This window comes from Carlito syrichta, unplaced genomic scaffold, assembly GCF_000164805.1.
Source record: "Carlito syrichta isolate Samal-C Ts95f unplaced genomic scaffold, Tarsius_syrichta-2.0.1 Scaffold303700, whole genome shotgun sequence".
NCBI lineage: Eukaryota > Metazoa > Chordata > Mammalia > Primates > Tarsiidae > Carlito > Carlito syrichta.
The window spans coordinates 2,668-15,864 of record NW_007247796.1 but is presented as its reverse complement, the minus strand read 5'-3'; the positions used below and the strand labels follow the sequence as shown (position 1 = coordinate 15,864).

At 40.0% G+C, this 13,197-nt stretch overlaps 1 protein-coding gene across 1 annotated transcript in view; it reads right to left on the bottom strand.

Moving 5' to 3' along the window:
* DNAH5 (dynein axonemal heavy chain 5) overlaps positions 1 to 13,197 on the bottom strand; it is a gene marked incomplete at its 5' end in the record, with an annotated part of 277,065 nt that overhangs the window by 261,693 nt on the left and 2,175 nt on the right. The window contains 7 exons of the mRNA XM_008059081.1: positions 391 to 498; positions 1,165 to 1,278; positions 3,447 to 3,623; positions 4,679 to 4,816; positions 6,453 to 6,674; positions 7,301 to 7,461; positions 11,957 to 12,041. Coding sequence (XP_008057272.2) covers positions 391 to 498; positions 1,165 to 1,278; positions 3,447 to 3,623; positions 4,679 to 4,816; positions 6,453 to 6,674; positions 7,301 to 7,461; positions 11,957 to 12,041 — 1,005 coding nt within the window. The remainder of the gene's footprint in view (positions 1 to 390; positions 499 to 1,164; positions 1,279 to 3,446; positions 3,624 to 4,678; positions 4,817 to 6,452; positions 6,675 to 7,300; positions 7,462 to 11,956; positions 12,042 to 13,197) is intronic.

The window sequence follows — 13,197 nt, the reverse complement described above, 5'->3', positions numbered from 1 at the left end:
TGGGCAATAGAGTGAGACTCCAGCTAAAAAAAAAAAAAAAAAAAGCTGCAGGACTCCACGTGGCTCCTCAGAGGTGTGGAACCCCAAGAGTCTCTCAGGCACTCACCCCTTCCCCACATGAGGCACATTTCCCAACTCCACACTAGTCCGGCCTCTGCCCTCTCCTGTCTTCCAACATTGCTGTCACTTCTCTAGTAAATTTCAGCCTCCTCTCTTGGATGATCTGCTTGAAGTGTTAGTATTGACTATGTTGATTCCCCCCGGTGAGAGGGGCGCCCACTAACTGTTTTTTAGTCAGCTACCTTGAACCCCAACCACTGGAAATATTTAATTATAAAAAAAAATTACCATGGGCACAGAACTACAAGTGACCAGGGACTCTACACTTACCTTTACAAACAGAGATGTGATCTTCTCAGAAGTATTATAGTAATGAGAGATACTGTAGATCATTTTAATTGCATTTATAAGTGTCGGAATAGCATCAATCATGGATATCTGGAAGACACCCAAAAAAAGTTCGCAGAAAGAAATGTCAAACTTGGCAAAACTCTAATTATAATAGTCTAAGCATTCTATTTTCCTGAGAATAAAGTCTGAGATTTGTATTGAAAATTTAAAAATATGATCTAATGCTTTATACAAATATAATCAAGTTCATGACAATTTTATTATTTTAGTTACATATGGTTAGTCAAGTTTCATTTCAATGCAAGAAACATTAACCTGCTGTTAATGACAAGCAACAGCAAGTTAACTGTTAACTGTTGTTAGTGACTAACAGTAACAGTTCATTTTTATATCTATTAATAATGAACTGTTAATAGCTAACTTTGTAATAAGTAAAAGCAGGCACTTTCTAAAGATAAGAAGAAGACACCTGCTAATGACTTTTCCCACAGTTCTTTGGAATATATGGTCCACCAAGTGCAATATTTAATGGAAAAATGTAGTATGTGATAAATGTTTTTAAAATATAACATATCTCCAATAGACGGTAGATGGATTAGAGACAGATGTGGAAACATACACATATCTAATTTTCTTGAGAATACAATGTTTCTAAGTCCTTTCTAACAGACTGTAAATCAAAATACAATACTCAGTTCAGTTAGTGCAAAAAGGGCCACCAGTCAACTAAAAGAGTAGAAATCCTTAACTCACAGGATCACTGCTGTACAAAGGGTCACAACATTTTTCAAGTGTGTACAAATATTTGACATTGTCCTTTGCTTCATTAGCTGCATCAGTGATTCTGATATCCATCTCCCGCCAAGTCTATACACAAGAAAAAAAAGCAATTTTAATGCACTTATTAACAGAGGGACTTCCGGTATAATAGCTGCCAAGAGTCACCACAAATTCATTGAGCCAGACTTTTGTTTGTTTTGTGCATCTTACATAAAACTATATCCAGAGGGGTGAGGGATATTGCTACACTGAAAAGCAATTAAATATTCTTTACTCAATTTATAAAGCATCTCTTCCAGTGTTCTCTTCTAAAATCTGTCCCATAACCAGCACAGAATATCATGAGGATATCACCTTATGTTAAACGCACACTTTATCCCTCCAGTAGCTACTGAACCCATTTTGTATCTCACTCCCATGTTTATATCTTCCCTCTGTTCTAACCTGAACTCCCTTTCCTGTATCCCTAAACTTTTGCTTATCCATTAATGTGATAATTATATATTATCTGCCAACCATATGCCAGGACAGTGCTATGAGCTAGAAACTTCAAAATGGAAAGATAATCTAATAGTGAGAGAAGTAAAAGGAAATGATTTGGTGCAACACAATACATTCAATTGACTTCACAAAACTCCTGATAATTCTAAACTGTGTTACAACTCCTTTGAGCAATGATATAAGGTAAATCCAAGGCACATTGTATGAAGACAAATCACTATTGATTATTTAAGTTATTTGCATGGATTGAAACATGCAAACAGCTCATCACATTCGTGCAAATGGCTAATAAACAGTCTTTACAGCAGGTGAAAGACTTTATGCCAGGTTAGTTAGGCAGCCTTCATGAGGGTCCTCAGTGATCATTGACTCTTTGTATTCATGATTTTGTGCCTTTCCTTCTTCTTGATCATGGGCTGGATCTAGTGACTTGCTTCTAATAAATAGAATATGACAAAAGTGGTGGGATGTCACTTCTAGAAGTAGCTTACAAAAATACTGTTGGGCCAGACTCAGTGGCTCAGCCTATAATCCCAGCACTTTGGGAGGCTGAGGCAAGTGGATTGCCTGAGCCCACAGGTTCAAGACCAGCCCAGGCAACTTGGCGAGATCTCATCTCTACAATAAAAAATTGCTGGGCATGGTAGCGCACATTTATAGTTCTGGCTACTGGGAAGGCTGAGGCGGAAGGATCGCTGGAGCCCAGCAGGTCGAGGCTGTGGTGGCCGGGAACGTGCCACTGCACTCCAGTCTGGGTGACAAAGTGAGATTCCAACTCAAAAAAAAAACAACACTGTTGGGTGCTCTCTTGCTCTCTCTCTCTCTCTCACTTGCTCCCTTCAAGGTGAGCTAGCTGCCACGTCATAAGCTGCCCTTCAGAAAGACCCAAGTGGTAGGGGAGTGAAAGAAGCCTCCAGCCAACAGCCAGCAAGGAACTGAGTCTAGCAACAACTGCAGGACTGAACTTAGAGGCAGATCTCTTGCCAGTTGAGCCTTCAGATGAGCCCACATCACAACTGCCATCTCATGAGAGACCTTGAATCAGCAGCACCCAGCTAAGCAGAACCCAGAGTCCTGCCCCACAGACTGTGACATAAAAACATTTGTTTTAAGCTGCTAAGTTTTGGGGGTAATTCGTTTTGCAATATAAAATTAATATACTGGGACTAAAAAATAAAAACGGATAAGGTAAGATTTCGTTATTACTACTTCTAGCTGGTCTGAATTCATTACACACACACACACAGGGTGCCAAAAAAAGTACACAGATTTTAAGAAAAGAAAAAACTGTATTAAAATTGTAATACTCAATAAAATGAATACAAGTCACATTTGACTTCTGCAATTTCCAAGAGATGCTCAAAGTGGTTACCATCAGCATCCAGACACTTCTGATTCCAGTGAACATCTCTTAAAATGTGTACACATTTTTGGCACCCCTAGAATATATGTATATATAATATTACCATACTATGTCTTAATTATATGCCATGCCCTCTAATAATACATACATGTTCACTACCCAACAAATGTCTTTAATTCAAATAAATAAATAAATAAATAAAAATATCTTTAATTCAAAGGCTATTTCCACAGTATCAAAAATTATGTAAGGGCACTATTATACAATCTTAAAAGTATTTCATGAAGGTATGATGGCATTTTTCTCTTCCTAATTACTCAGTGATATGAAAATACACACACAAGAAAACTCTCAATCTCATTTCCTAGGGCAAAAAGAAATAGCAGGTGACCTTCAGTAGTTTTGATTTGGCTGCAGCAAGCACTGCCAGCACAGTCTTCACGTCAGGACTTTTCAATTGATCCAAAAGGTAGTTAAATTTGGAGAGCCTTTTTTTCCAGTGCTCCAGTTCTGCTCGTGGCCCAACATCATCTGCTTCCTTCCGCAGCTGATTGTTTTCAGCGAGAACCTGAAAACGCCACAGGAAAAACATAAACTGTTGCAGAGGGCTGGAGATAGGAAAGTTACACACAAGCAAAAACTAAGGAAATAAAGAAATGATGCTATCTGAATCATGACATGTTTGTATTCATTTACATGCTTCAAATGATAGATTTTTATTAGCTTAATACATCATATTCATTTCTAAAACTTTAACAAAAATTTATTTGACTTGTTCTAACTGAAAACTACTATTTTAAAAGAGTTTTTTCTCATTTTAAAATAGTTTATATTTTGGGGTTTACTTTAGATTTTTTATTTTATTAATATATAATATTTTACATATTTATGAGGTACACGTGAGCAAGCATTGCATGTGTAAGAATGTGTAATGATCAAGTCAGGGTATTTGGGGTATCCATCATCTTAAGTATTTGCCATTTCCATGTGTTGATAACATTTCAAGTTCTCTCTTCTAGCTACTTTTAAATATACAATATATTGTTGTTAACTATAGTCACCCTAGCATGCTATCAAAAACTATTGATTTAATGAGTTGTAATGAACTTCTGAAGGCCTTGACCTCAGGAAGTTTTCTTGGCTATTCTTTTACTGTATAACCTTGGAGCAATAAAATCTTGCTAAACTCCATGCCTTAGGCTAATTAATTTTAATTAAGCTTACATTTGGATGTAATTCTCACCCTCATTTTATCATTTGGGACTTTTCTGAAAGTTTTTTTGAAGATTATGTCTCAAGCTCCCTTTTGCAGGATGTGCTTAATTAGAAAACTCATACTTCTGTGGATGGTCTCTCCAAAGTAAAGTTGATATGAGAAAAAAATTGGTAAAGTGCAGTCTTCTAGTAATGTGAGCATAGAAAGTCATTTGCCTTCATTTCTTAGAATTCTTACTATCTCTTCTTCACTAATTACTATACATGAAAACCATGTTGAACCTCTCGTCTTTTTAAGGACTTATAGCAAAATACTTAGGCAAGTGGAATGCCACATGATATACCCTCTCACGTTAGTTATTTCAGTAACATGGTATCTGAAACTGATGTTTGACTTCTGAAAATTACCTGTTCTGTCTGTTTGATCCATACTTTCATACACCCCTCTATTTTTTCCAAAGTTTCAGGGTTACTAGCTAGAGTCAAGTAGTCCCCAGGTTCCTTTAAAGTTTTCAGTTCAATTATATCACACTTTCGAAGAGTCACCTAGACAAGATGAAAATTAAATGATAAGATGATGCTTTTCTGAAACACAATTTGGGCTCTGCGGTTTTCACTTTGCTACACTCTGCTAGAGCTCCAGAAAGTCTATCAAGGCAGCACATACCTCCACCCTACTCACATGTGCCTTTGATCCCACTGCCCTAGCCTGGAGGGCCCTTCCTGCACTCCTCGCTGAAGGTTGCACCCTCATGGCCCAACCAAGAGTCCACTGAATTCTCCCACTCAGAGAGAATGCTTCTCCCTAGTAAGGATCCATCTCACTTTTTTTTTTTTGAGTTGGAGTCTCACTCTGTCACCCAGACTAGAGTGCAGTGGCCGCTCCCGGCCACAGCAGCCTTGCCTGCTGGGCTCCGGTGATCCTTCCGCCCCAGACTTCCAAGAAGCTGGAATTACAGGCATGCGCTACCACGCATGGCTGATTTTTTTATTTATTGTAGAGATGAAGTCTCGCTGCCCAGGCTGGTCTCGAACCCGCGGGCTCAGGCAATCCACTCACCTCAGCCTCCCAAAGGCGCGGGATTACAGGCTGAGCCACCGAGCCCGGCTCCCCCTCTCTTTTCATCTCTTTCTGCTTCTCTCTCTCCTCTCTTCTCACCCTCTCTCTCTCTCTCTGGCTCTCTTTCTTCTCCTCCTCTGTCTCTATCCCTCTCCCCCTCCTCTTCTTTCTGTCACACACACACACACACACACACACACACACACAGCATATATTTACCACCCTCTGCCCCAAGGAATCACAAACATAGACTTATTATAGATAGCACCAATCATATGGAAGCTAAAGTTCACATTTGCCAAACTTATTCTTAAAGGCCCTTTTGGTTATTGGCTAAACCACAGGACCCAACCTGCTCTCTCCAAATATACCAATTCCTATCGATTCCTTTTTTCTTCTCCCACCCACCAAACACACACATACACACACACACACACACACACACACACACACACACACACACACACACAAACACACACCATCCCAGCTCCAAATTCCTTTCATTCTAGGATGCATAGCAATGCCACAAGCACTTCCTTCCTACTCTTGCCTCTGCAGTCATATATCTGACCAACTGAGTAAAATTCTACATCACAGTCAACTTTTCCATGGAGGCCCCAAATTCATTTTAATCATCACAAATGGTAGCCATTTAAATCTGGTCCCAGTTGGGCTTGGTGGCTCAGCCCGTAATCCCGTGCCTTTAGGAGGCTGAGGTGAGTGGATTGCCTGAGCCTGCGGGTTCGAGACCAGCCTGGACAGGAGAGACCTCATCTCTACAATAAATCAAAAAATTAGCCGGGCGTGGTAGCATGCACCTGTAATTCTAGCTACTCGGAAGGCTGAGGTGGAAGGATCACTGGAGCCCAGCAGGTCGAGGCTGCAGTGGCTGGGAGCGGCCACTGCACTCCAGTCTGGGCAACAGAGTGAGACTCCAACTCAAAAAAAAAAAAAAATCTGGTCCCCACAGTGTCTTGAAGGGGAAATAAAATGACCTACAAAATATTCTCAAGATTTGCAACATAGGGGAATTAAGACCATCTAAGAGAAGTATCCCATATGTATGTGTTGTGTTTGTTGACCATCTGATCAATTTTAAAGGAACAAGGCATTCATTCTTACCTTCTCTTTCAAACTCTCCTGTGCACCCCACAGGACACTCACAAAACCTTCCAGGGAGCTCAAAAATTCCTGTCGAATGCTGGCTGCGTCCTGAAGGCCCTCAAGCTCACCCCAGCCTTGGCTCGTGGCCCTGAGAGCAGGAATGAAGATGTCTGAGAGCAAACTCCTCACACTATTTAAAATGCCCCCATCTGCGGCATCCAACGTGTTAAAGCTCACCTCCTGGAGAAAAAGCAGGAGACCCTTGAGTGAAAAGTGACCCTAAATTGCAACATCACTACTAAGTCATTTCTAAATGGTATTAACTGAGCAAATACCCAGTAAATTACTGTTTTCAGCAACCTGATTAAGAAATAAGCTTTATACTATTCTAAATTGTAATCACCAAAATTAAAGCATGACATAGACAGAACACCAGATGTTTACCAGTTTATTTGGTCCAAGAAAATAATGCACGCATCAGGGAGGGGGTAGAAATTGTATGGATGAACTTTACCTTGTACAAAAATGAAGTTGTATACTCACTTTAGAAATCTTATTTTAAATTATGAAATTTGCTATTAAGTTAATTATGTATGGGGAATTCTTCATAAAAAGAAAGACCTCACTGTTACCTACCTACATAATGCTATATCAATTTTTTATTAAGTTGAATGTTAATTCCTCTTATTCAAAAGATTTAAAGGGAATGTCATCTTAATTATTTGCTTTAAATGCTTAAAAAATACTCCTTTGAAAGTAGGTTTAGACATTGTAATGAACACAATGGTTGTCTTCACAGAAGGCTTTTTTTGTGCAATTTCTGTAATGTTTGGTAATTTGAGGTAAATGATTGCTCTTGCCCTTACCTGGTGAATGTTCTCAGGGGTGATGGCTTTGGAAGGGTCAGTCCTGATGAAGAACACACACATTCCTGTAAGAGCTACGTCTTTTCCCTCAGTCACGAACACCTTAGGTTTTTTTATCTTTCCAGAAACAAGATTTACACATCCTGGAGAGCCAAGTTGCCCTAAAATGCAAAAGAATTTTAGTTTCACAAAAGCTATTTTCATCCCATGTGATTGCTACTAGGAATTAAGTTTCCTTGTTAAAATATTGACACTGTTGACTTGACCATGTGCCCTCAATGGGTCTACCTCTTGAACGATCTCTAGCATGAGACCTGAAGGGATCTAAAAGAATATTTGATTCCAGATTGAGAATCATGTCAAAAGTGTGACTTCAGGGGCAGTGAAAAGGGTGAGGGAGGAGAAAGCATCCACTGGCACATGCTGTGTTTCAGGTTCTTTGCTAGGTACCCTGTGTGCATTATTAAAATGTACAACCCTGAGGCAAAGGTGGCAAAACCAAGGTCAAAAAACAGTTTCAATTACAAAACTCAGAACTCCCACTTCCCCATGCTGTCCCTACTCTGTCATAGTCAGCACAGCTGATTGGTCCTTCAGGATATTGCTGGAGTCAGGATTGTGTGGAGGTGGGACCCCATAGTGATTAGTAGTGTGGGCTCTAGAGTCAGACTCCCAGGACTTCAATCTTGGACTGTGCTTCGTGGCCACGTGACCTTGGGCAAGTTCCCTAATCCTTCTGTGTCTCAGTTTTTCCATCTTGAAAATTAGAGTAAAAATCACAATAGAATGTAGCATCTGGAATTGTTGTGAAGGTTAAATAAGTTAACACATGTAAAGCCCTTAGAAATGCACATGAAAATATTAGTTCAGGCCGGGCTCAGTGGCTCAGTCTATAATCCCAGCCCTTTGGGAGGCTGAGGCAAGTGAATTGCCTGAGCCGGCGGGTCTGAGACCCACCCGGGCAACTTGGTGAGATCTCTTCTCTACAATTAATCAAAAATTAGCTGGGCGTGGGGGTGCACCTGTAGCTCTGGCTACTTGGAAGGCTGAGGTAGAGGGATCACCAGAGCCCAGCAGGTCGAGGCTGCAGTGGCCAGGAGTGTGCCATTGCACTCCAGTCTGGGCAACAGAGTGAGACTCCAACTCAAAAAAAAAGAAAAGAAAAGAAAAGAAAAGAAAATACGAGTTCAGTAAACATTATCATTATTAGTATTTGAAAATACATCTTGGACTGTCTAAGCATGTAGTTCATTGAGTAGATCATTCAAGTACATGAAATACGCTTTGAGTTATTTGGTTAAGTTCTTGTCTGCTCAATACATTTTTTTAGATCCCCAAAGAAACTGTTAGCTCAGTCAAAATTAATGGGGTGGAAGGATGGTGCTGATGGAGGACTTTGGGAAGGAGAGTGGACTGGAAGTTGAATCCTAAAACACTGGGGTTAAAACGTCTTGGAATAATCTTCCCTCAGGGCTCTTTCTCTCCATTCTGCTGAGCTACAGACTTTCACTGGGGCTTTGGTAGTAAACCTCCAATAAAGGTAACAAGAAGCTCTGTGTGTGTGTGCGCGCACGTGTATGTGTGTGTGTGTGTGTGTGTGTGTGTGTGTGTGTGTGTGTGTGTGTGTGTCTCTCATTCAAAATTGTATCCTAGTTCTGACTAATATCACCTGGGTCTCATGAGTAATAAAATGTTACACAAGAGATTTCAACCAAGGCACCAAGATATCACAGAGATCAAAGAACAAAGAAAATTTTGAGGCAAAAAAAAAAATCCTGCAAAAATTTCAAAGTAGTTGTCCTAGATCTGATTCGACATCTATCTCCATCCTTCCCCCCATCAGAATCCAAAAGGGTCTCAAGTGTGTAGATTGAGAAAGGATTTTGTGAGAATGGTTATGCTATGAAAAGGGTAGAATATGAAATATTTCCACTTTTACCTCAGGTCAATAATGAGATGGAAACTGTCCCAGCTTTCCAAGAACTGGGGGGTTTTCTGGGATGTGAGACTTTCAGTGCTATAGCCAGGACAGTTGGTCACCCTAGTTTAGAAACAAGGTCTTCAACCTAACCACCAAAAATACCTGAAGTTTAGGAACAAAATGGACTAGGATATGACACCTGCCCAAGAAATCCAAACATAGTGTGCAATAAGGCAGATGGAGAGAAACTGGCTGACTGGGACCTGGCAACATATCCACAGCGGATGGGGACAAGAGGAACCAGCTGGAGTCTCCCACTGAAAAAAGCCAGACTGGAGTCACCTCAAATCCTCCTCGAAAGAAGCACCTGAGGGAGGATGGGGCAGAGCCTGTCTGGGTGGCTATACTACCAGACTGCAGAGGACAACTACTATCATGAGGACAGCACATTACCATGCAATGTACAGCCAGTGCTCCCAGTGGTCGCCTTTGGAGAACCTGCCCCGGTGCCCACAAGAGCAAGGTCAGAGAGTGCAAGGTCACAATATTGTCTCTCAGGTTAAAGCTTTCCTGCCGCTTGTCTCTGCCTTGCCTCAGGCCTGACACAATCAGGTGTTTTGGTTAACCTGGTGTGGACAAGGGGTGGAAGAAAAAGTCGAGGAAGCAGAGAAGGACCAGATGCTCCTCTCCTACTGAGAACTTCCATCTTCAGAGAAATGGTAGGCTCAAGGGTGAAAGAGGGGAGACGATTTCACTTTTTGAATCGAGATTGTTCTTGCCATTTGAAGTGACCATAGGAAAAAAATTTTTTTAATCAAAGGATGTCCAGGAATGTCGTAAAATGGCCTGGCTGAATTTTAATCCAAGATCAGAAGAAGAACTAATGCCACTGAAAAGGGAGAGTGAGAGGGAAAAATAAATTTGGCCTTTCGGCCAGAACCGCCATCTTCCAGTAATTCACCAAAATGGTGAACACAAAAGAGAAGGAGGTGGGGCATCTGATACATGTTCTCCTGACCATTTAGAAAACAAAGAGTTGCCCCTTTGGCCACATATATTCTAATCTACAAGAAAGGTGATAGACACCAAAGGAATGGGTGCTGTTAAAAAGGAATGCCCCACAAATGTTACCATGGCGAAACAGGAAGCGTCTACAGTGTTACCCAGCATGCTGCTGGCATTGCTGTTAACAAACACATTAAGGGCAAGATTCTTGCCAAGAGAATGAATGTTCATATTGAACATATTGTGCGTATTGAACACTCTAAGAGGCGAGGTAGTGTCCTGAAACACGTGAAGGAAACTGACCAGAAAAAAAAGGAAGCCAAGGAGAAAGGCAGCTGGGTTCAGTTGTAGCGCCAGCCTGTACCACCCAGAGAAGCACACTTTGTGAGAACCAATAGAAAGAGGCCTGAGCTTCCAGAACCTATTCCCAAGGAATTCATGGCTTAATAGGTATTTTTAAAAAACCTCTTGACCATCAGAAAATAAAATAAAATGAATTTGCATTTATGTTGACATCTGTGCACCCTTCTGGTTCCATATAAAATTTACACAGGGCCGGGCTCAGTGGTTCAGCCTGCAATCCCGTACTTTGGGAGGCTGAGGTGAGTGGATTGCCTGAGCCCGCAGGCTCCAGACCTGCCTGGATAACTTGACAAGACCTCATCTCTACAACAAATCAAAAAATTAGCCGGGCATGGTAGCGCATGCCTGTAGTTCCAGCTACTTGGAAAGATGAGGTGGGAAGGCTCGCCGGAGCCCAGCAGGTCGAGGCTGTGGTGGCCGGGAGCAGCAACTGCCCTCCAGCCTGGGCGACAGAGTGAGATTCCAATTCAAAAAAAAAAAAAAAAAATTTTACACAGGAAGGCCAACTTCACTCAGCACACAGTTCATAAGTGAACTTGAGATTTCATCTGAGCTTATGTTTTACAATCTAGGGTAGAAATCAAAACTTCTATCTTTTGATATTTTTTCACTAAATATGTAATAAACTTTCTGAGCACAAAATATCAAATCGATAACTTTGGGAAAATACCAGTCAGTTAGAATTTGCATGCATAATTTCTTCAGTTTTTAAGCAAAGAAGGACAGTGATACTATTTGCCAAGAGCAATAACTAATTTCCCTTTCTTCACATGGGTCATAAAAGGATATATATGATATCTTAATATATTTAATAATATATTCACTTATGTTTAGTTTGGCCTTAAAAATTATGTTAATATATTTAAAGTAGAATGGAATATTGCATTTATAGAAAGATTTGCAAATTTTTCTTAAGTGAAAATGGTGAACCCTGCAATTCAATATTTCTCATGTAAAACAGTCAGTAGAAAATAAATGTAATGTGATATTTAACTGAAAAATTTATGTTATACTTATTGGCAAGAATTCCTGTTAAAAAGAAATAATATCTGCCTATAAGGATGAGAAACAGATGCCTATCAGAGGTTCTAGAATATGACTGCCTACAGTGAACTAAAGTATAAGAAAAAGAAGTCTTAAAACATAATCTACTTTATTATTCTCCTATTGCCAACACAGACTGAGAAAGAAAACAAAACATCTCTGGTAATTTTGGGATAACCAGGCTAATACCCACCATTATCTATCCTCTATCTTTGTGGTGAAAAAGGTATAAGAGGTCATTTCTCACCATGGCTTTCTTCTCAAGTCACCCTCAGATAAATCTAATGACACATTTCTGGGTTATTCACATCAAATTTGAATACCTGTTTCTGCTACCTCCACATCCTGATGGTAAAACATGAGGTGACGGTGACCTCCAACAGCAAAAAGTTGATTGATTCTTTCAATCTGGGAAAAAGAAGAGGAAACATAATGATACTTGTTCTAAATTAGAAAGTGTACTTAAATCAACACTGATGGTATAAAAAAGTAAAATCACTATCATCTTTCTTATTCATACAGGACTGTATCTTAATGCATCCTTTATAGAAGAAGTCAGTGTTTTGAACATAAAAACCATGAGAGAATAAATGTCTCACCATAGTAAAGATTCAATTTAAGAAAAGCAATTTAATTAATTGTAGAAATGGCTGCACGTGTGCAACTTTGAAAAGGGATTGTCCTTTCATTTTTGTTAATTTCCTTAAGTGTTGAGCTGTTGAATGCAGATATAAATATAGATCAGTGTTTCACTTTCAGTCAACTGCAGATCAGAAAGAGAGACCAAATTTTTCGAAACTCAGTTTAACACGCTAGAGATAATGAATATTAAACTGCAATAACCACCCAAAACTGCCGTGAGAACACATCTGACTACAAATACTCTTTCCTGTAGCAACCTGGCACTCCGCCTCATGCCTAAGCCATATCTAGACATCTGACAACTGGTCAGCTACTAACAGAAGTGTTTTTATAAATAGTCAACAACAGAGGTTAGAATTCATGAGAAGAGAAAGCATAAAATCTACACAATCACTAGGATGGCTACCATTTTTTGAAAAAAACAGAAAATCAAAAGTATTGGTGGGTTATGAGTAGGAAGGACTCATGGAGATTAACTTCCAAGCCAAGAATGTAGTAAAGGATATGCTTTCATCAAAGCCAGGATTAAAACTCCCATCTCTCTAGCCTTTGCTTGAGAGCCTGAGCCAGATGGTTTTTTTAAACCTCCAGGTTCTGACATCCCTGGGACCCTGCATTGTTGGTGGGAATGTAAAATGGCACCACTTCGTGGAAACCAGTATGGAGGTTTTTCAAAAAAATTAAAAAACAGAACTACCATCTGACCTAGCAAGTATATATATATCCCAAAGAATTGAAAGCAGGGTCTTGAAGAAACACACCCAGGAACACAGCAGCATTACTCACTATGGCTTCCACGAAAGTTGCATGTAACAGATGAATAGATAATCAAAACGTGGTATGTATATACACAGGAACACTTGACTATCATTCAGCCTTAACAAGGAGGGAAATTCTAATGCATGCAACATGGACGAACCCT